Consider the following 21,789-nt stretch of genomic DNA (forward strand, 5'->3'; position numbering starts at 1 on the left):
TTCTCCGGTCCATTCGAATTTCCGATTTTGACCGAGCAAATCGTACAGTGGCGCAGCGATCGTGTTGAAATCCTTAACGAACCGGCTGTAGTATGCTGCTCGTCCAAGAAACTGCCGTAGAGACCGCTTTGAATTGGGAACAGCAGAATCCCTGATCTTTGCCAATTTATCGGGCAGTGGGTTAACTTCTCCCTGACCCACTTTATGCCCCAGCAGTGTCATCGAACTCCGAGCGAGCTGTCTTGGCTTCATTTATCCTCAGGCCAGCCTCCCGGATCCGCTCCAACACAGCCTTCAAGTGAACTACGTGCTCTGGTACCCATTTGCTGTACACAACGATATCGTCTCCATACACGGCAACATTCTGGAGTCCCTTGGTTACACGAAGCATCAAGCACCGGAATGTGAATGGTGCCCAGGACAAACCAAACGGCATTCGCCTAAATTGATATTGGATGTCCCAAACCGTCCCAAGCCGTTTTCTCCCGGTCCTCCTCCTTGATAGGTAGTTGCCAGTATCCGGAACGCAAGTCGAGCACAGTGAAGTATCGGGAGTGCTGGAGAGAATCGAAAATCCCTGCAAGGCACAGCTACAACCCGATTTACAGTCAGTTCATTCAAGCACCGGAAATCCAAGCAAAACCTGTATTTTCCGTTTGCCTTTCTTACAAGCACAACTGGGGAGTCGTACGCACTATTGGCTCCTTCGATCATGCCATTCTGAACTGCCATTATGATCGATGTAATCCCCGCCGAGGAGAAACCCAGTCTGATTCTCCGCGTAATGGATTAACCTGCACCACAGAGTTAAAAGTTACGGTTGCTAGACTGATGCTCCGGTGGTTTCCTCACGGTGCTCGTTCACCCTTTTTCTAATAGAAGAATCACCGTCGAGCTCCCTTATTCCATTAGTATTGTCTTTTAGACATTCTGGAGTGAAACTGCAAGCTAGCCCGGTGGAATGCACCATCTTTGAAAAGTACAATGTGGAGGCGTACCAAGAGTAGGTTGGTTACAACTGCTACAGCTCTGATCATTGAAAAATGGGGAAACGAGGATCTAGCCAAATACTGGAGACGTTGGATGCAACTAGCGAATTGATGCTGGTTTGTTCCAGGTGTCGGAGGAAATGAGAAACTGGGCAGCTACGATCTGAAGGCACCAGGGCCGCAATGACTGGCAGTTTTTCAGGCATCAGAGAGCGGCTGATCATGACTACATCCAGTGTTCCTCGAGATGTACTTCTGGTGGATGGTTTCAAAAGCTGTGATCGTAACTTCTTCCACCTTTTTCCAATTACTACCCAATTTATAACTATCATCTTTGTCCAGTTAGGTTCTGGGAGCTTTTCAGTCAATTGAGCAAAATGTGCAGGTGATGAGATGAAAATCACTGCGGCGACTGGTTTGTTCCAGAGTAAAAGCGAATTGAGACGCGTTTCCGTGAAACGCTGTGAGCAGTATCAAGCTGTGTGCTCCAAAATGGATGACAATCTTGTGTCGAATCTCCTCCAAATAAGTGAAGGGCTAGATTACAGTTGGTGGTCTCCAGGTAACTCGCTATGAGCACTTGTGGTTGGAAGCTAATGCTGACTAGAAACAAATTAAGTACAACACGGAACTGAAGATTTGGCTCTCCATTCTCTGTGCGATAAGCGTCAATGCCAAATCGACGGCCAGGAAATTCTTCTTAGGGACTAACTTGGGCATTCACAACACATGCCAGAGTCATGATACTTAAACTTCTTGTACATCAGATCAATTGCGACAAATTTCGATAGAAACGGTTCTTCTAAGACTAGAAGTTAACGTCTGCCGGAGCCTGGGCTGACAACAAATTAACACCCGTGTTGAAGTACAATAACGTTGTTACTATTTACTGTTTACTATTTACTGGAATACAGGCCGTTAAAGCGCTCAGTAGAATTATCGCCCTAGATACTACTAGTCAGTGCATCAAGATAACCAGGAAACCAAGAGTAAAGGGCGAACAAACTGGATTCGTCCTGAGTAATTTGAGGTGCATGACCGAACTGGAGAACAAGAGATGTCTGTTGTTGGAAGTGACACGCAGCTCAGAGGTTAAAAGCCACAACGTATAACGGACCACTTGAAACTAAAGGGGGTTTATTTTAGTTTATTTAGTTTATTTTAGGATTTAGATACAGGGTGACCGTTAGGTGACTGAGAGCAAAATAAACCAGAAACCCTTAGCTGAGCGTGTGCGGGGAAGGGTCGATGAATAATGAGTTGTAAGAGACTGATAGCTCCATGTTGTTCGTTAAGCTACCGCACCTTTCAGCCTTGGACTTGGAAGTCCAACCCGCAAGGCAGTGGGAGGATGTAAGAATCCTGTCCTAGCCTGACTCAAGAGGACCAGCTGCAATACAGGGGTTGTTGAGATTTTATAGAGACCTCTCCTGAAGCCAATGACTCAGTCGTCCGACTCACCCGGCTACAGGGACTGCCCTCGCTCGAGGGAGCAGGTAGTAAGGTGCAGAGGCCTGACTCTTGGTACTATTACGCACAGCAGCTGCGCTTAAACCCATATCAGGCTCATAGCAAGATTTGGATAATTGGCCGGCGGTTACAGTCAAACTTCAGCGGACTGGGATCTGCGGTTCTTGGGGCCGACACTTACTAACATGTCGTTCCTTGGGGGAACGCAGCACGACTGCTTCCAAAAGTATGAACATACGGTTGCAAGCGGATGTAACTATTTCGATGAATCCACTCGAAATAGACTGAATCAGTTGTACATGTCTGTCTAAAAGCGACAATATACAATCACTCCTGAACCGCAGGTGGAAGGCCCGATAGGATCTGCCAAATAAGAGGCTATGCCTTTCGCGCCAACTCAACCGGTACTCCAGTAAACAGGTGAGATAACGTGAAGTAAGCTTAACTCACCTGGGAATATGGATTCAGAAAGTAAATTACAAGGTACGTATCACGAGTAGTAACCCAAGACGAACTATCAAGAGAGGAGGTGAGAGGACCTTGACCATTACGCGGGTTCGTTGAAGAATGGCCCAGTATTTTTCCGGTCCTTGGTGCGCTTGAACGGATTTTTGACTTTAGGTCATTTTCTTTGTCAAAATCTTTCTTGAGGACTGTGTTTGACCGATGACTGGCAGAAGTCGGGAAAAGATCGGATGCCCCTACCTGCAGAGACCCTGAGCTTCGAACGGAGGTGGGTACCGTGATCCCACGTTCCTCGAAATGGGTTATTGCAGCAGAGAACGCCGCTCTAACGTATGACTGTAAGTAGTCGACGAAAGCTTCTGGTGAATCACAATGGCCTTGAAGTTGTTGAACGAGAGACTGGAAGAGATCCGGTGGCATTTCACTGCGGTCGTTCGTAATTTGCTTAGCTGTAACGAAAAACAGTGAAGATCGGATAGTATTTCAAAGATACTACAAACGAAGGTACATTGTGGACAGCAAAAAACAGTTCAGAAGCGCGAAGAGAAGACACACTTCTTATACACAGTTGGTGGAGATCAGAGGTCAGTACCTTTGTTCTGCTTTCGGCTTTTCCGAAAAAGAAAGGATAACCCGATTACCTAAGGCCATGTGGTTGGTTTACACAATATCCTTGAAAAGTCAAGGATAAGCTCTGTTCACCAGTTTGGTGCAAGGCCTCTCCCAAATGCAGATCAGCGTTCCTCGAGTGAGGGTGGGTTGTTGTCCCCTCGGGGACAATAGAAGGCTAGAGGTGGCCAAAGTGGTTAAAGCGAGAATTTACTGACTGGAAGATTCGCGGTTCGAATCCAACCTCGCCACTCGACTTCCCCTGTCTAGGCTTGGGCAACCTGGCAGTATCCCAGCCCTCGTGCTTCTTTCGGGTGGCATGGCAGCTAGGTACCGAAAGGGTGCTACAACTGAACGCTTTCTTTCTTTCTTTCTGGAGGTGAAGTGCCATTGTAATCGACTTGCATAGCAAAGCGTTATTATGGTTGAATGAGCCATGTGCACACCACCGAGATAGTTGTTGTCACATCACGATGCAGAGTACTGTCCACACTCGTCTTCGCATTTTGTAACGGATCAGTGAAAGGTAGTTCCTACCAACAAACCGAGATGTTCTAAGCCTATTTTGGGTCAGCAGATTTGTGGTATTGTCAAGACACCGTTTGATAATAAACCTTTTATTATGTGCTACCACGTCCCCCGTGGTCGGTGTCGGGATCTGCTTACGAAGCTTGCTCGCCCAGAGTACATGTGATATCACGAATGGTGTGGAAATCAGTGGACAGCATTTGACCAGGTTTATGATGCGTCGACAAAGCAATATGTACACTGTTCACTTTGCTATTCGAACATTCCAATACATCTGCCAGTGGATCCTTACTTGACGGTTTTCTACCCACCAGTGCGTAAGCTCTTCCTTATAACAGAGAAGAGGATATTAGACATTTACTAGGGTTGGTTTTCTCTTCGAAGGGATGGCAGTCTGACTAGGGGCACTGTCGCGTATAATTCACGGGTAGGTTATTATTTGTAGAGAGGGGTTCCTAAAGATAAACTCTTCTGGTCTTACCGTTTGTGACGAATGGAAAACCGATAAACTGGAAAGTTTGAGAATCACTACTATCGACTTCCGCAGGTCGTACCAGCCCCACCTTTTACCTCACTCTCCAATAACGATAATTAGTGCACTTGTACATACTAACGGTAAACCAGCTGTATCCATCTTTGTGCAACTCTTCCAGGCAACAATTCTCCGAGTTTGACAGAGGCAATGGATTCGCGGCACGAGCAGAACCAGCGTACCAGTACGGAACTCTCATTACAATGTAATGAACAGCAACCCAGTGACCACCATAACGTAGTCGGTCATGTTTAAGTTCCCAAAAAGATGCAGTGGATTTTCACCGACGAGCAAGTGATTATTCTGGGTCATAACCTGAATCAGAAATCCAATTTAGGTTTTACGCATATGTCAAACTGTTGATGGGCGCTTACCGAAGTTGCAATGTGTGTACCAAAACTTCAATGGAGAATACAGTGAGTTCATTAAAACCCATTTGAAATTGGGGCAGCTACTCAACGAGATCACAAATGTCCTCTGAAAAGCCTATCATTGGACAGGAGGGTAGCTCCACCTGAAACTAGGAAAGGTGTTGTATCTGTTTGAAACCTATGAAAGCGCAGAGCACACAGCTGGAAGTACATTGTTATTCAAAGAAACACCTAAAAACTCATCCTCGCATCACGTACGTAATCTTCCGTCCTCCAACCACTACCTCAGCCACTAGACACCGGTAATAACTTCTGATAAAGCTGACCTTGGGAGGACAAAGGAAACTAAACATGCTAAGAAAAACCTATTGCTCCGGAGCAAGTGAAGGTTAGACAGGTGTCATATGTATATAATATGGTAAACTAGTTCGGACATAACTGACAGAGGTATTCATGAGAACGATTTATGAGCAGTTTACTGCAAACTGGAAGATTGGTTTACGACCAAAAGAATCGCTAGGGTGAATAGCCACTCTCCCCTGAACAGCCTTTATTCAGTGAACTGTCGCAGATTACCATTGGAAGATGTAACTTGGAAATCGAGATTTTGAGGTCGGGCTAGGTTAACAAACTTCGCCTCTATCGGACTGGTGGGATGATGAAACCATAATATGCGCACCATCATTTTCAAAGTGAACTGGTAAGGGGTTCCTCTCTAAAAAAAAACCCAAAAAGTGGTCGGTTTTGGTTGGCTACTTGATCACTTTCACGGTAAACGGCTCTTTAAAAAGATACTACTACGACTGACGACGTGCTTGTCAAAATTGCAAACGTTTCACCGATAATAGAAGAATGGGCGACCATAGCATGGACAATCTATGAAAGCAACCAAACTAGTTCTACACACTGATGACAATGTTTAGGCAGTCCTTCCGGTGGCTTTCACAAGAAACCGAACGCATAGTATGGCCACGTGTCTATTCCGGCTGGAAGGTAAATAAACCTGAATTGTCAAGATCTTCACTACCGACACCTAAGATGAATACCATTGCGAGCGAAACTGGCCGCGGGTTGAGTCACTGTTCTCATCTTGTTAAATATCGCTAAAACTGTCACCAGCGAGCCGGGGTTGAATTGTTGCGGACCAAAGGCGAACACTGGCACTCAACAATCGAGACGAACTGCACCATCTACTGGACGACCAACAACCAGAGTCCATTGATGCCAGGTCTGTATAGTTGGTCAGCAACCAAACTAGTTCTACACACTGATGACAATGTTTAGGCAGTCCTTCCGGTGGCTTTCACAAGAAACCGAACGCATAGTATGGCCACGTGTCTATTCCGGCTGGAAGGTAAATAAACCTGAATTGTCAAGATCTTCACTACCGACACCTAAGATGAATACCATTGCGAGCGAAACTGGCCGCGGGTTGAGTCACTGTTCTCATCTTGTTAAATATCGCTAAAACTGTCACCAGCGAGCCGGGGTTGAATTGTTGCGGACCAAAGGCGAACACTGGCACTCAACAATCGAGACGAACTGCACCATCTACTGGACGACCAACAACCAGAGTCCATTGATGCCAGGTCTGTATAGTTGGTCAGACGAAAAGTCCCGGCTAAAATGGGCGCTTCAGGTGTTGTAATGGCATCCTACGAAATCGCCTGTCAATGAGATAGGTCGGATGAGTAATGAGTTAAACGACAAATTAAGTAGAAGTTGTACAAAAATCACCTACATGGAGTTGGGTCCACCGGAATGAATGCCGTTTCCGGACGGTTGAGTTCAGGTTGGTGATAAGGGAGGTGATTCCCCAAGCGACAGTTTTCGTATATATGGGACAGTTCAGTGAGAAATTGAGATAAAGAGTGTTCGATGAGCCAATTTTCCTTTGAGCGCTGAACAGCACCGGTCTCATTCATACGCTTCCTTGTCGAATTCAGCATGCGTCCCATATCGCTGTGACCCAAAATTGGCATTGGAGGACTCAGGTATAGGTTACGGTCAGGTCTTTGTCCAAAATGCTCATTTGGAAGGATCACCGCATAAGCGATGTTTTTCGGTTGTGAAAGAGGGGAAAGCGAGAGTCGGTCCTAAAAAATAACATATGCATATCGTCCAAGTTTGACTAGGAGACTTTTGTGCAGAAAACGGATGATGCTGAATCGAGTTCCATAGGTTGAGTTCATTTGATCAAGACATCGCCACAAGCCCACCACCATAGGAAACTGAGTTCGTGCAAAGCAAGGCTAATGATGACCAACAAATAACCGCAGAACCACAGCGCTGCTGTCGGTTTTATTGCACTCTATTAGACACACTCCAAATGAGGTTTAGATAGAACGTTATCGAAAGATAGTATAATCCGCGCGAAAATGAACAGGCGTGCTTTGCTGACCGGTGCAGACCGCCAAACCGAAGTCATGGAGTTTTTAGTTGATCGCAGTAGTGAATACCTGTTAGAAAACATTCCGTGCATAGTATATTACAACTGACATATTCGAACTGTAGGACAGGTGTGACAGGCGTACGGTTAAACCACCACTAGAATCCAAACTTTTAAGAGTTCCGTTTCGACATGTGATTTTTAATGGGGGGAATCACTAGCTCCCTGATAAAACTAGTGTCAGTTCGATCGGATTTATCTCGATGTTTCCGACATACCGACGGCTTGCGGCCTCTTCATTTAACTAATAAAGCGTGTGTGTAAATTATGCACTTATTTTTATATATAGGGGAGAAAATAAGCGATTATACTTCTCGTGATATTACAGTAAACAGATGGTGAGTAAAATACAATGTGGGGACCAGCAGAACGTAAATGAATCACAAAAATTAACCAAAGAACTCGGAGACAACCAGCAAACTGGTTTAGCATTTCATGTTGCCGTGTAAATGACTGACGGCTGATAGTGACCCCAGGTGCGCCCTGATGCCTATTCAAGCAAATAAAAAGAATACCCAACAATTTACCTAAACAAACATTAAGATGTTTTACCTAAGACCAGATCCAGAAATAATTCAGATTCGAGGAACAGAAGCCGGCAGATTATTAACCGAAGACGAATAATTCGGAGGTACTCATTCCAAGAAAACTAAACAAGTTTGTCCAAGCTATCTGACTCGACTAAATGAACAATGGATATCGTCGAGATCAGCAAATCTTATTGCTGACAGAAAGACCATATCAGCAACTAGCGACGGTGATAGGCGCACGCACATCCCTCAAACGTCGGATAATCAGGAGCTTGAAGAATGACAGGATGTTGGTGGATTTCGAAGGCCCAGGAGATGGAGAAGGCTTTCGGTGGGAGGAACGGCTGATCCGATCAACGGGTCGAAAGAAAGGTGTGAGTGAAACAATATGCGAAAAAGACGGAGCAGCAATTCACTCCCTTAATCAGTTCAGCTAGTCTCTTTCAACACAGCCGTCGCATCTAAGATGCTCTCTGACATTATTTCGCGCAGGTTGATTGATTATCTGGGGAGAGATATTCGCGAGAATCAACCTGGGTTCTGCCCCGGCTGAGGATACATCGACCATATCTTTACCATCAGACAAATTGTTGAATAGCGTCACTCATTCGGATGTCCCATGTTCGTCGTTTTCCTTGATCTGAAAGCTGCTTTTGACGATGTCGATCGCATCTGCACAGCGCAAATTGATGCTACAAGACTGGGTGAGATCAAACCCAAATCCCATGCTTGCAGGTGGGCCAATCGACGTGGTAGATGTTTGCATAACTTGCTCTATAACTTGAAGTGGAATTCTCGAATCGGGAAGGTCGGGGCAGCTTTTGCCAACCTCCGACACGTACGGCGCCGATGTGATGTTAGTTCGTCTGTCAAGGACAGAGTTTACACCACGGCATTACGATCCATACTCCTTGTGGATCAGATACGTGACTTATACGCGCAGAGGACATACGGAAAAAAGTCGGTAGTTTATCATTGGTGTCTCCGAAGCATTGAGCACGTTTGATGGGAATATCGCATAAGCAATGCTCAGGTACGCCAGATGGCCCTAGGAAGAGGGGACTCTTCCACGATGGATTACTCACAGTACATAGGTTACGCATGCCAGAAGACCGTCTGCCTCTCAGTGCTTTTTTCACCCAGCCATGTACTGCGTGAAAACGATCGAGAGTTGGGCAGTGTATATATAACCCGGTGATGAAGCACGAAACTGCTAACCAGTAGACTCAGTCGGGCCGAAAACCACCGCCATTGGATGGTGACCCCTGGACTCAACCCACCAATGGTATATGACATTGGCAGAAATGACCCAACCACGCAATCAGCGTTACGCCTGTATAAAATCTATCGCTTTCAATACGGCAATTTTCAGTTTCTATCCAGACTGTCTGAGTGAATGTCTGGAGGTGCAGGCACCTCGGAATGATCGTGGTAAGCTAGCAATAAGCCCCTTCCCCGTCCACCTTTATTATTTTTTTTACAATTAAGCTTTCAAATAAATCATGGTTGTACGGTAGTGAAGCATCGGTGTTGAACACTGATGTCATGCTGTCGATGATGATAAAGATGACGATGATGACGAAGTCACAACTTTCAACGTGATCAATGAAGCGCTGACAAACGCAATATTCATGTCCGCAATTCTAAAGGTTGTCGAACCACGGAAACGAAACTTCAGAAACGAGATTATATTCAACACCAGCACGCTAACAATTGTGAAAAAAGCCAAAGTACTTTCGACAGTACTGTATACCAACGGGGCGAGATGCTGCATCTCGACTTCCCCTGTCTAGGCTTGGGCAACTTGGCAGCATTCCAGCCCCCGCAAGGATGTTAAAGCTGAATGATTATCCTTTCTGTACGAATACATTTTGAACCAATAGGACCTAGAGCTAGAAAACTTCAACCTCCTATCTGCCACAGTATGCCGATGTGAAACCCGTGCTGCAATCTCTAACAGTTAAACTTGATGGCCTACCTTGTAAACGAGAGCGGAATTTATTGGCGTCAAAGCGGTAGCATTGTGCATGTGGAACAAGTTGACCCCATTTATGCTGAACCGTTCTATTTTGTACAAGTCTAGACTGTATGGAAATCTGTAACATACGCTGAATATCAACTCATCGGTAATAGTGGATTGAAGTGTTTGACTGAAGACAGTACAACAAACGTTCGTCATGTGAAACTCAATTTAGGATTAATTGCATCGCAACAACCACATCCATAACTGCAACAGTCCTTCGATATGTTAGCAAAACGCGGGACAGGTAGAGTAACGGGACTTATCACCCCAAATTACGGATGCGACCTTATCAGGTCAAAGGACTACCTAGTGCAAATGTGCTACGAAAATCTCTGACAATGCACTGCGGTCGAGAGACTGAAAAAATTGGAACAGTGGCTACACACATCTTTACCAATTGAGGAACCCACATAAAAAGCATGCTAGACTGATCCAAGTAGACCGAAACTGGAGGGATTGCTTGAGGAGAAAACTTGAAACGAAAATAAACGGTGTCAGGACGGCTGTAACAGAAAAGCCAGTAGAAATGCTGTGACATCGGAAACTTACCCAGTCACGGAGAGAAAAAGGTGAAATCAGTAAGTGATCTTTTTCCGAACCACCCACACGTAATTGAGGGATGGGTTGTGGTTTGCAAGTCTCATCGGACCCACGACCCGCCAGCTGATGGAAGGCTTTCCAGGTAAGGGGACCATCAACAGTGTAATTAGACTCCAGCAAACGAGTCGAGGAGATAGCCTCCTGGAGCCATGGTCGCATAGTCTGTGGATGCAGCAAGATCGAAAACCAAAAGGTAATGCAGCAACGCGCCTAGCTATACTGAGGACAAAAAAGTTAGTAGACCACTGGGGATTGATAATAAAGTTTGCAAAATTCCCCACTCATACAATTGATTAGGATCAGCAGAAAAGATGATCAGCGCTTAGCAAACTGTTGATGTGATCGACAACAGCTATGAGCGATAGAAACAACGCAAAATTTACATGAAAGAAATTACTAACAAGGTTGTTGAAAACTCTTCGACAGCCCATGACCGATTTCGCCCTAGTTGGGGCTCATCAGGCGGGATCAGTCCCCGAGTTTCCGCCAACCTTAAGTTCTACTTGAACCTAAATTGGACTGATTTCGACAAAAACACCCATTTGCAAATCAATTTGGTTTTCACGAGAGAAGTACTCTAGTCGCCCATTTAAAATTGGCAAACTAAATGTTTCGTGATTCAGGAGCACGATCCCTACAGCAGAAGCTCGACTATGTATCTGTTCTTTCATTGAAATCTCGGAAGCCGTCCTAATACGGATATGTCCTGTCAGTTGAAAAGTACGCGAAGCTCTGAATTAACATCATTTAGTTAACTGGGATTCATCCACGGGACACTCGTTCGGTGCAAATGACAAGGTCTTACAACATTCCAGACATTCTCACCTTTTACCGGTCGTCTTCCTGTGGTTTTCTTTGATGTCAGTTTGGGTCGACGGGGATAGATTGCTGAGTGAAAATTCTTTTTGTGGCTCCTATCACATTACATACTACAAAACAAAGTGCTAACCCATCCCAAAGATGGAAGAAATAGAGCTTGAACAGTGACCGAGTCACTGTGTCCAACGGAAAAGCTTTTAAAAACTGATCCAGTTCGCTAAACCGATGTTCTCATGAAGTGAGATTACTAGTGTTTTTACTTCGGACGCTTAATTCTGACATTAACAGCAATTGTGTCATTGTTCATTAGACTGTGGGATATAACGGATACACGCGTTTCAACCACGCATTGCAACAGCTACCAGGATGAGTGAACCACGGCCTCAGCCTGAAATGAAAGCCATGTAGTTCACAAACCTGACGGAAGCTCGTTGATAAGCGATATGCTCACAAGCAATGTCTACCGGAGGGTTATAATATCCACTAATACAACAGAAAACTACCTACAAGGTCAACAGAGTGAAGCCACACGCAAACGAGAAAAACCCAGTATAAACAAAGTACATGTTTCTGGTGTCTGCGAGTGGCACATCTGAGTGAGCTGCAAATTTGTTAACCTGTACGATCGATCGCAAACTAACCACATATATGATTACCGCAAAATCGTCACAAACATGCCGATCGATCAGACACGTGCGCCTGCCGCGCACGTCAACACATTGATATGGGTATAAGTGAAAGTTCCGAAAAATGGGTTTACAAGAATGGTGCGGTCGAAACGAACTGACAACATATAGCATTATACAAACACCAGGTGCCGAGCCGAAATAAGATAGCTTGACCCTCGACCATGAATTAGAAGTGGCCTTAGTTAAGAGGAACAAACAAGATTAAGTAAGCTAACTACATGCTTGTGCCATAGAATCGCATGACAAAGAGAAACAAATTCAGGACAACCAGTTTGACATACGACCAAAGGAAAGTACTATTGGTGTAAATGTGGGACAGTTGCAACAAGTACTCTGTCCTCGTTTGTCGAATTGTGTATCATGCAGCACCACGAGTTGTCACGTGTCACCAATCAATCAAAAGCGAGCGTTCGAAAGCGAATGCCGAGAATAAAATCACAAGAAGTGTCAGTACCTTGTCAAAAAGTCATGCAAACCAACCAACTAGTGAAAAGTCGGACGAAGGACGATGTCCCTGTTTGGTCAGCCTACGGATTGGAAAGACTGGAAACTAGCTCAACAGGCATCCTCTGTAATGTCCGTGCACAGATTTTCTAAACTGACTGCACTTACTGCGAGTAAACGGATCTGATCATTGTGGTTTTCTGGGATCTTCGACTGAGCTTTGAATATGTAAGACGGGTGGACTGAAATTCCAGATTCCACGGCAGAGTGAGTGACGGGTGACTGATTCTCCACAGTTTTACTGGATTCACGAAAAGCAGCTGACACCAGAGCACAAACAGCTAAATGAAGCACGAAGTGTATAGACAGAAAGCAGATGTGAGAAAAATTGCTGATGAGGCAAAGCAGTCTAAGCATGAGCAGGCTTATTAGCAACAGCATGGTTTCCAGAGATAGCAACCTAGGTTCAAGAATCCCCCGAATAAAAAACTGCTATCCAACATTAGGTAACAAACACTAATAAAACATGGTAATATAGTCGTCTTGAGGTTCAATAAGTAAAGCATGGTCCTAGCAAGGGGTACAGATCAATTAACGAGATGAAACATCAGTGCGTTATTTAACGGTAACGAGTGTACTACGTACATCCGAATCTAACCAGACAGATTGGCGCCAAAAGTTGCAAACCTGAATAAAAGCCTGATCGGAAAAATCGAACACCAGTTACATAGCGTCACGGAAAACTGTCTGAAAGTCCCCTACCGGTATCATCTTTCCTATGACTCAGCGGGTAAACATGCTACCCTAGTTTCCATCAGAATAATTCACTATATAAATCGAGGTATACACATCCGTAAATTAAGTTGGTGTTAACGGGAAACATGACTGAATTTCAACTGAATCTTTCGTTTGTAATAATCTTTACCTGAACGCGTTGCACGAGGGCGCCTCATGTTTCAACAGGAACAATATTCAAGACATCAGAGCGTGTTTTTTCGATCCAAAACTAATTATATACAACTGATCAATTCAAATTTCAATGATACTAATGCTCGTAAACCCACATTTGCGACCTAGTTCTGACCCGACCAGTAGGTACCGCTACTGTTTCTGTACTTTAGCTGCTATACTTTTCCATTAATCCTTAGCTCGTTTTCGAAGTCGTAGTTTAATATGCGCCCGGAAAGCTTCGGTGCGCCTGCAGTTTCGCTCATAACAGAATAGCAAGCGATTCATTGATGCCCCGCACCCATCAAGTATTTCGTATTATCCACTAGTTAACAATAAAAAAGTTTCATCCGGTTTCAAAACACTTTCCTTTCGACTTGAATTATCGGGCTAACGGTGATCCACCCGATCAATACCCTCTAAACTCAACCAGCGCACAACCACTGAAGACAAAAATCATAAGGTGGACAGTCCAAATCCGAAGAATGAAGATAACGAACGTTTAGATCATTGAAGAAACAAGTTCAACAAGGTTTTTTTCACCGCGATCTCCGTCAAAGAAAAACAAACTTCTGTGGTCCTTGAAATGAGTGAGATAAGTCCGCAACAGGAGTGGACGCCAGGACTCTGGGTTTATAGTTAGCCAACGATACAAGAACGGCGTTTGTGAGAGAGCTACGGTGGCAGTGTGAACCTTCGTTATACTCACGTAACTTCAATAGCCATTGTCGTCTTGTGTACATTGCTTTTTCTAACGAATGAAGACCACTCAAAACACCAGGTAACTCAACTTAGGCTTTACAACTACTCGGAAACATGTTGTGTTAAGCTTACTAACTGATTTTTTGCTCTGTTAATGCACCTTGGTTGACACAGGTGTAGCAAATGTAAGTTTACCCAGTCAGTAAGATCAAAATCTCCGTGAGACATACCTCACTGACGTACACATTGTAATGTCCTCTTGGGGTAACAAATGCGGACAGTCAGCTGCGAGTTACCAGATCCTCAAGAGCTATTTTCATGAGGTCATGCTCGACCGCAGACGAGTAAACGGAACTGCATAACCCAACAGTTACGTTTTACGCTCCATGCGTAAAAGTTCGTCAGAAGCATCGATCAGAAGAGGATTTGCCACTAACTCCGAGAAAACCCCCTTCAAGTTACCTTGGCATGGTTTGACTGATGCCAAAGTATGTGCATAAGAAGCGGCGGTAGCTGGCTCCTACTCACAGAGGAAACGACAATTCACTACAACAAACCATTCGTAAAACAGTTTGGGATTGCGTCCCTGAGTACCTGGCATCACTGACAGCCACACTCTACACTGCAATGTCGTCAGCGACGAAGAGGCCATCGTTATTATTTCCTAGTTTTATCCGGTTTACCGAAGCGGCTAACCGCACTACTAGTATGCGCCCGTCACCCGCCCAGACACCGGCAGACCCAGGAGAGATAGACCTTACAATATGCGACAGACTACCACCTGAAATGTCGAAATTCGAAGAGCCAGTCAGCACGTGACCACACGACGTGAACCGAGATTGACGGAAAAATGGCACTGTATTCAGTAGAAATGCAAGTTGATCACATGGCAGATCAGCCACTCGATGTTGGACGATATAGCCAATAACTGCTGACCTAGATGTGACAGGTTGACGCTTGCTAGCGATTCGTAAGACGCCTACTGCTGATGGTTCCCAACGAAGACGAAACAGGTTTCCAGTATATGTAGACTGCCCTTACACAACAAAATCTCGACTGAAATAAAGGCTGGCTTGATTACTGGAACTCCGTAATTGGCAACAGAAGGTGAAACAAGGTGAACACATACATGTCGAATAGGACACCATTAAGCAAAAGAATCACGAAAAACTGTCAAAAGCTATGATATGTTTAGAAACTTACCATCATACTCCAACAGATTTTCTTTATTCGCACCAACTGAACAAGGTAGTTTGACCCTCCGGATAAATTCCATCAAGTTACGTACGGAAAACTCATCGTACACACTTCCCACGATTCGCTGAAGTAAAAGGAGATGCTCATAAGTAGTTGACGATTGCCACCATCCAGGAGGCCGTTTGTAGTTAGGAACGACTGAGTATGACGCCGAACGCCCATCGTCAGTGGATGCGGAAAGAAATCGTAAACTGGTAACCTCGATTTCATCTTCGTAAAAAAGATTTCCATTCACCACGTATTTCTGGTTCATTACTGCACTAAAGCCACATTTACAGTCTTTGGCGCATCCGAATCCTGAAGCACTGACCAGATCATGGGCTCCGAAGCCACCACCATTACTCCCAAGAGATGTCCTCTGTGGTCTACCATTCGATGGATTAAGCTGAGGTGCTGAATTAGACAAGTATACGTCGATCTCGTTTCCAAGTACTGAGGAGGTGCACTCACAGATATTACACGAATCAAAGTTGTGATCCTTGAACAAATTTAACATGGAATCAGAGAGTGCAAGATTGACCAAAATTCCACTGGCCTTTAACAGCCCAATTAACCTTTCAGCAAGTTCTTCAGTGACATAAGCAGAAGTGACAGATGAATCTGCTAGGTGAGCTACGGCACCGTTGGCGGGTGCAGCAGACAGAGAATGCGGTGATGGTGGCTTGTTATCAAAAGGAAGGGCTTCGCGCGATTGAGTGGTGATTGAAAATGTTGGAGAAACCGACCCGGATTTGGGGTGCGGTAGTTGAGCTGGGCTTGTGGCTGTGCGAAGAAAGCAACCACCAGTAGTACTGTCCACAAAAGTCGATAAGAAAGACGCTTTCGTGTTTTGCACCCGATGGTCGAAGGCATAAGGCAAGGTAGGAAGACGCTTCCCATTCGCGTTAGCGTCGTGCCGGGAAATTTGATAGCTGCTTGCTATACCGAAGTAAGCTGTGTACGAACGCGTGAACGACCAGTCCTAGAATGGAAGCAATAAAAAGGTGCGTTGGGTAGTATCACTGCCACAACCAACTGGTCGCATGGGGGGGGGGTATCGTGAGAAAAATGTAACATGTTGGCAAAAAACAGTTCTGCATGCGCAACAAGTGTTTCTGCAAATTAATCTATCAACATCAATCATTATACACATAAGATTTGCAAATGGTCAGCTTCTTTGCATTCAACCAAGCAAGCGCGATACCGAGAATAATTTTTCGAAAGGAATGTGCATGAAGCAGTTAAATCAAAACAAACTTATTAGCGAACTTACTTGATTGGGGTCGATATTCCCAAAATGGTGCGTCTGGATACAGCATTGCTTAGCTAAGGTAAGCAAATGTTGTGGTTGTGGCCGCTGTGACCAAACTGCAGAATTGCAGGCTGGATCGTGAGGGGTCACGATAGGCTCCGAAAGAACAGTAGTGTTAGGAAGCGATCCTGGGGAGTCTGCAGTATTGCTGGCAGAGGATCGGACATTCGCCCCAACAACTGCAACGCCGTCAACGGGACTTGGTTGCGGAGCATCGTGTGAGGGCGGCGTGGGAAGCATAAGGGCCAGTTCGGCGGGGCCCAAATGACCAGAACCGGTACTGCTCGCAAGACTGACACCCTTCTGGAAGAGGAGGAAAAATCAAACAGATTATTCTGTGAATAGGTAGATAAAATAGATCTGACGAAACTCTGGGGTGGAACACCAATAATACGGACTGAGCTCATGGAACTCTGAAGACCGTTTCAGGAGGAATAAAAAAGCCTATAAAAATGAGGCAACGGCTAGACCGGTTACAGTAGAGAGGACGAAAGTTTATTACAGATCACCACTGGACTCACGTGGGGTAGAAGTCCAAGAGTGCGACCCAACAAGCTACTTGTGCTTGTCGGCCCCGCAGTCGAGCACAACGATAGGTCCATCGTTGCTAAGGCCCCATGTCGATCGTCTTCAAGTGGCTCTGTCTCAGAAGCTTCAAAGAAAGCCTCTGGAGTGACAGGAACTAGAGGTAAATGATTGGAAACTAATGTCAAGATAATAAAGTTGACAAATCAGTCAGTTCACAACAGACAAGTTACTTACCTGGATCGAATGACAGGACCGAGTTTTGATATTGCTCGAGGGATGATGAAATCTGAGGATCTTCGGACAAACCATCAAATAAGTCACCAGCTAGCCCCCGCCAACATAGCCGGGCTCGTTTAGCGCGTGGTGCACTGGAACATAACAGTTACAACCATTCACGACTTACGAATATCTGAGTTCAGGACAATAATTCTGGATATAATTCTGGGCGTGGAGCAATACGGATGAAATGAGTGACATTAAAAAATTCAGCTTATTCCAAAGCCTCTGAAGACAGATGATGCGAGGCATCTACAGTTTATTTTTACCAACAATGCCTCAGAAAAGTTGCTGATGTCATATGGCGTCAACGAATTTGTAACGGGGTAATTTAAAAACGAATACCTGGTTGTACAGCAGGTACTTCAGTCGCAGAAAACATTAGGTACCATCAACCAGGGTTGCTCGGTCATGTTCTACGAATGCCGATACACCATGCACCCAGACCAGTGTTGTTCCCTGTGCTTCTTTCAGAATGACGCAAAATGCGAGATGGACAATGTGTTACTTGGCAGAATGGTGTGAAAGATATTACGAGTCTGGGTGTTGTTAATGTTGTACGATTTCTACGATATGGTCCCCGTGACCCAGTCTTCGATTGCCTGGATATATAGCAAGAAATAGCGGCTAATCGATGCCAGTGGCGTTCGTGCCGTCAATTTCCTTTGACTGTCTGAATGAGCGCTTGGAGGCGTAGTCACCTCAGAATACTTGCGGCAAGCCAGAACCAGGTCACCTCCCTCACCCATTTTTTCTCTTTGTTCTAAGGCTTTGAAAATAATTAGATAAACACTGGTTGTGCGGCCATGTAGCATCAGTGTCAACACCGATGTTGCTGTCGCCGATGATGATGACTCCAAAGCCCAATCTGCAGTATGGGATTCCGGGGCTGCAGCGAAAACACTGGTGTAAAACTCACCCAGCTCAGTCCGACAGAGCGGAATAATAGGGGCCGAATGATCGATAAGATGCGATTAGATACAGCGTCTGACAAGGCATCCAGTGGGCAAGCTAACTGAACACAGTGGACGTAGCAGTACCATTCGTCACTAACCCAACATTTTCCCCTTGGATGCGTTCACAACACACTTTCCTGGTAATCGCTGATTGTTATAACAGGAAACAGTGCATAGGGGTACCACAAGTCCATGCGTGAGAAAAAGCACAAAAAGGTCTGACACGACAGTGATCCTCACCTGTCCTCGCAAGTTAAGTTTTCCTCAGAGGATCCTAGCTTGAACGGGGACGCAGAACGATCGGGAAGAGAAATAGGGAGCTGGTCGGCAGTGGGCAGTTGGTGCCAGTCATCCTCATCCACTGGATCAAGTTGGAGGTTCGGTCTTCTGGGAGGCTCATTTGTAGCAAAATGATATTCCTGCTGGGCACACTTGGTTAACCACAAATTTCCGAATGAACGCTTGACAACAGCAAGAGACGCTGTTGAGTCTCTAGATTTCACTGCTTGATTACTGGGTGAAGTCGGTCGGTCCACAAGCACCAAACCACTTGGGAGTTGGTTTGATGGCTAGAAAGTACACGGCAGGTAGGCGTTGAGAAGTTTGTGATATCTAATACAGATATAGCACGGACTGGTTTATACGAAGAGAAAAACGGGTATTGTAACACCTTCCTGTAACAACAAACAAACAAGCATGGAAAGACTAGTTGACTGGGCTACCTAGCTTGTACAGGGCATTTCTGGTGCATTATGTCCTGTTCCAAGTCTGATAAGTGATAAAAACAACAGGTGCCTGATCGTTCTAGTTAGACTTTCAACGCTTGTACTCTGTACCGAGCTGAAAAGCAATCATCTCTATTTCAGAGATGCTTTTTCCTGGCGTTGAGGTATAGTAAGCCTCCTAACCTAAGATGAGCACAAAACTATCAAAAGTCGATTTCAAGCAGTACTATGGCAATATTCCTAGTGTCGAAGTAGGCCCTAGGCTGTGACGGTTCTTACCAAAACCAGGCTCGGTCGATTTATCCGACTAAAAATAGATATGAATTTAAGGTGGATACTGAGGAATGAACTACCCAAGGTTAATTCACTGATTAAATGAATTCAGACGGGAAATTCCCTTCCTGAACATACCGAAATTTAGAGAGGTCGCATCCAATGACTCCGTCAGTCCGTTTGCTTTACGCAACATAGGGCCCATATTGCGAAACTTGGGTTCGGTCAAGTCTACTAGATACAGGCCCTCGAAAACGCATCCATTTGTGCGGGACCGTTTGAAGGTACAGTGTCCCCTTTATCAAAATAGATCGATGTCTAGAAATCGGACATCTGGTTGACAGACGTACAACTGTGAGGTCCATGTCCTAGAGGATTTCATTGTAGCACATTATGGGTTTTCAATGAACCAAATCGAACGAAAACCACGCATCTAGTGCCTAATTACCTCATCTTTAAATCTTCTCCTCTGACCAGTACCATTGTTTTGCCTTATTAGATAAGAGTGGATCCTGTCAAGATAACCCCTGTAAAAAGTGCGGTTCTCTTCATCGATCCCCTTTTCAATTCAAGAGATGCACTGCTACGTGTACGTCGATCGACAACTCAACTTGAGGGCGAACCAGCTGATGGGTAGTGGTGTGCCCCAGACGACTGGAAGTTATCTACCATCCCAGAGTTTCTTGGGAAGTGTGGTTAAAATTGTTACGATGTCTCAACGGCCAGCAGCCGGGTCGATCGGTCAACTCGACCAAAACGGGTACTGGTCGAGGTGTTGAACAAACGAATCACATTGCCCAAGCGTGAACAAGTTTGCCCAAGTTAGCCGCAGCCAGCGTGGGTCAGTGGAGCAGTGGTAGTACGCTTGCCTTGCATGCCAGAGGTTAGGGTTCGAAACCCCGGCATGCCCGGGGTGATACAGTATGAGCGTTTGGAACAAAAAACCCCAGGCCCGTGCCACCGCCCATGTGCTCGGCTAGATACAGAAAAATACCTGGCTGCAAGTAGCTAGTTGTCTGAATGGGTGTTCGGATATAGGTCATCTAGAATACCCCTAAAAGCTAATACTAGAGCCATCATTCTACATTATTTTTGTTCCTTTCATTGATTTGGACACAAAAACGTCAATCGGACCTAAAGTCACGTCAGCATTGCTGTCACTGAAGATATGTCGTGCAAACGGAGGGGAGGCAGTGTAGGTTGTCGAAAGATCTAAATAACAGCGGATGCATTAGCGCTGACAGCATTATAACTGATAGATTCAGTGCACCTAGCTCAAAGGCCCGGGTCACGTTCCTTAATTGGCACGAGTTGTGATATCAAAAAACATGCCACTAGGTCCAAAAGGGTGCATGTATCACGTCCGTGCAACAAACACAATGAGGCCTCCAATCACTCATCACGGCTGGTCTATCTGTAAAAAGATGTGTGTAAACCGTTAGGCTGAACACTTTAAACAAATCAAACTGGCCGCCCGCAGTTGCTCAGCCGGATTCCGACCTGAAACGCCGTTCTGGACAGTGAACCTGAAACCCCGACGGCTTTGAAGAAAAGTGAATGTCACTCGCCTCTAGAGGCTCACCGAGCTATTGGCTCCAATGACGTCCCAATGGTTCTGCTACAAAAAATCATCCAGTTGTAGTACCCTTTCGGTTCCTAACTGCAGTGCCATGAGGAAGCCCGAGGGCTGGGATACTGCCAGGTTGCCCATGCCCATACAGGGGAAGTCGAAAGACAAAGGTCGGGTTCGAACCCCTCACTTTCCGGTTAGTAAATTCGCGCTCTAAGAACTGAACCATCTCGCTTTACTCAAAGAGGGGAGTGAAAGAGAGACCATCTCAACCAACTGGAGGTGAATCCATAGTGGTGCCCACTTTGAAAATGGGTGCTGGCTGTGGTGACCACGAAGGAACTAGATTGACCCGATTGTAATCAGATCCTTGTCGCTTGTCTTACGCTGTCTTACGAAAGCACGTAAAAACGGGACTCCAGCTCAGTAGGCACAGACGTACATTGAGTGTTATGCAAGGATGAAAAACTGAAACGGTTGAAAATAATAGCCTAGATGAAATCACGCGGAATCACTATGTAGGGGCATCTCAAATGGCTTTTTGGACGTTGAACCAGAGTAATCCAAGAGCATAATCCAATAAGAGATGCAACTACCTCTTTGAATTCCTGGCGTGTAGCTCAGTTAATTGTCACATGCGTTACGATAGCCAGAATCCTCGGTAAACAACTTACTATCTTGAGTCTATCTTGACCTGTAAGCGTTAAAGCACGCTTCAAACGAACTTTCCTTTGTGCTGTTTCCA

At 45.3% G+C, this 21,789-nt stretch overlaps 1 protein-coding gene across 1 annotated transcript in view; it reads right to left on the reverse strand.

Moving 5' to 3' along the window:
- The window catches only part of T265_00098 (hypothetical protein), a gene marked incomplete at both ends in the record, with an annotated part of 56,071 nt that overhangs the window by 15,199 nt on the left and 19,083 nt on the right, over positions 1 to 21,789 (reverse strand). The window contains 9 exons of the mRNA XM_009163755.1: positions 2,910 to 3,373; positions 6,706 to 7,060; positions 10,516 to 10,728; positions 12,687 to 12,859; positions 15,372 to 16,386; positions 16,678 to 17,019; positions 17,238 to 17,398; positions 17,479 to 17,612; positions 18,717 to 19,045. Of these exons, the coding sequence (XP_009162019.1) occupies positions 2,910 to 3,373; positions 6,706 to 7,060; positions 10,516 to 10,728; positions 12,687 to 12,859; positions 15,372 to 16,386; positions 16,678 to 17,019; positions 17,238 to 17,398; positions 17,479 to 17,612; positions 18,717 to 19,045 (3,186 nt within the window). The remainder of the gene's footprint in view (positions 1 to 2,909; positions 3,374 to 6,705; positions 7,061 to 10,515; positions 10,729 to 12,686; positions 12,860 to 15,371; positions 16,387 to 16,677; positions 17,020 to 17,237; positions 17,399 to 17,478; positions 17,613 to 18,716; positions 19,046 to 21,789) is intronic.

This window comes from Opisthorchis viverrini (genome assembly GCF_000715545.1).
Source record: "Opisthorchis viverrini unplaced genomic scaffold opera_v5_1, whole genome shotgun sequence".
In the NCBI taxonomy this organism is placed as follows: Eukaryota; Metazoa; Platyhelminthes; class Trematoda; order Opisthorchiida; family Opisthorchiidae; genus Opisthorchis; species Opisthorchis viverrini.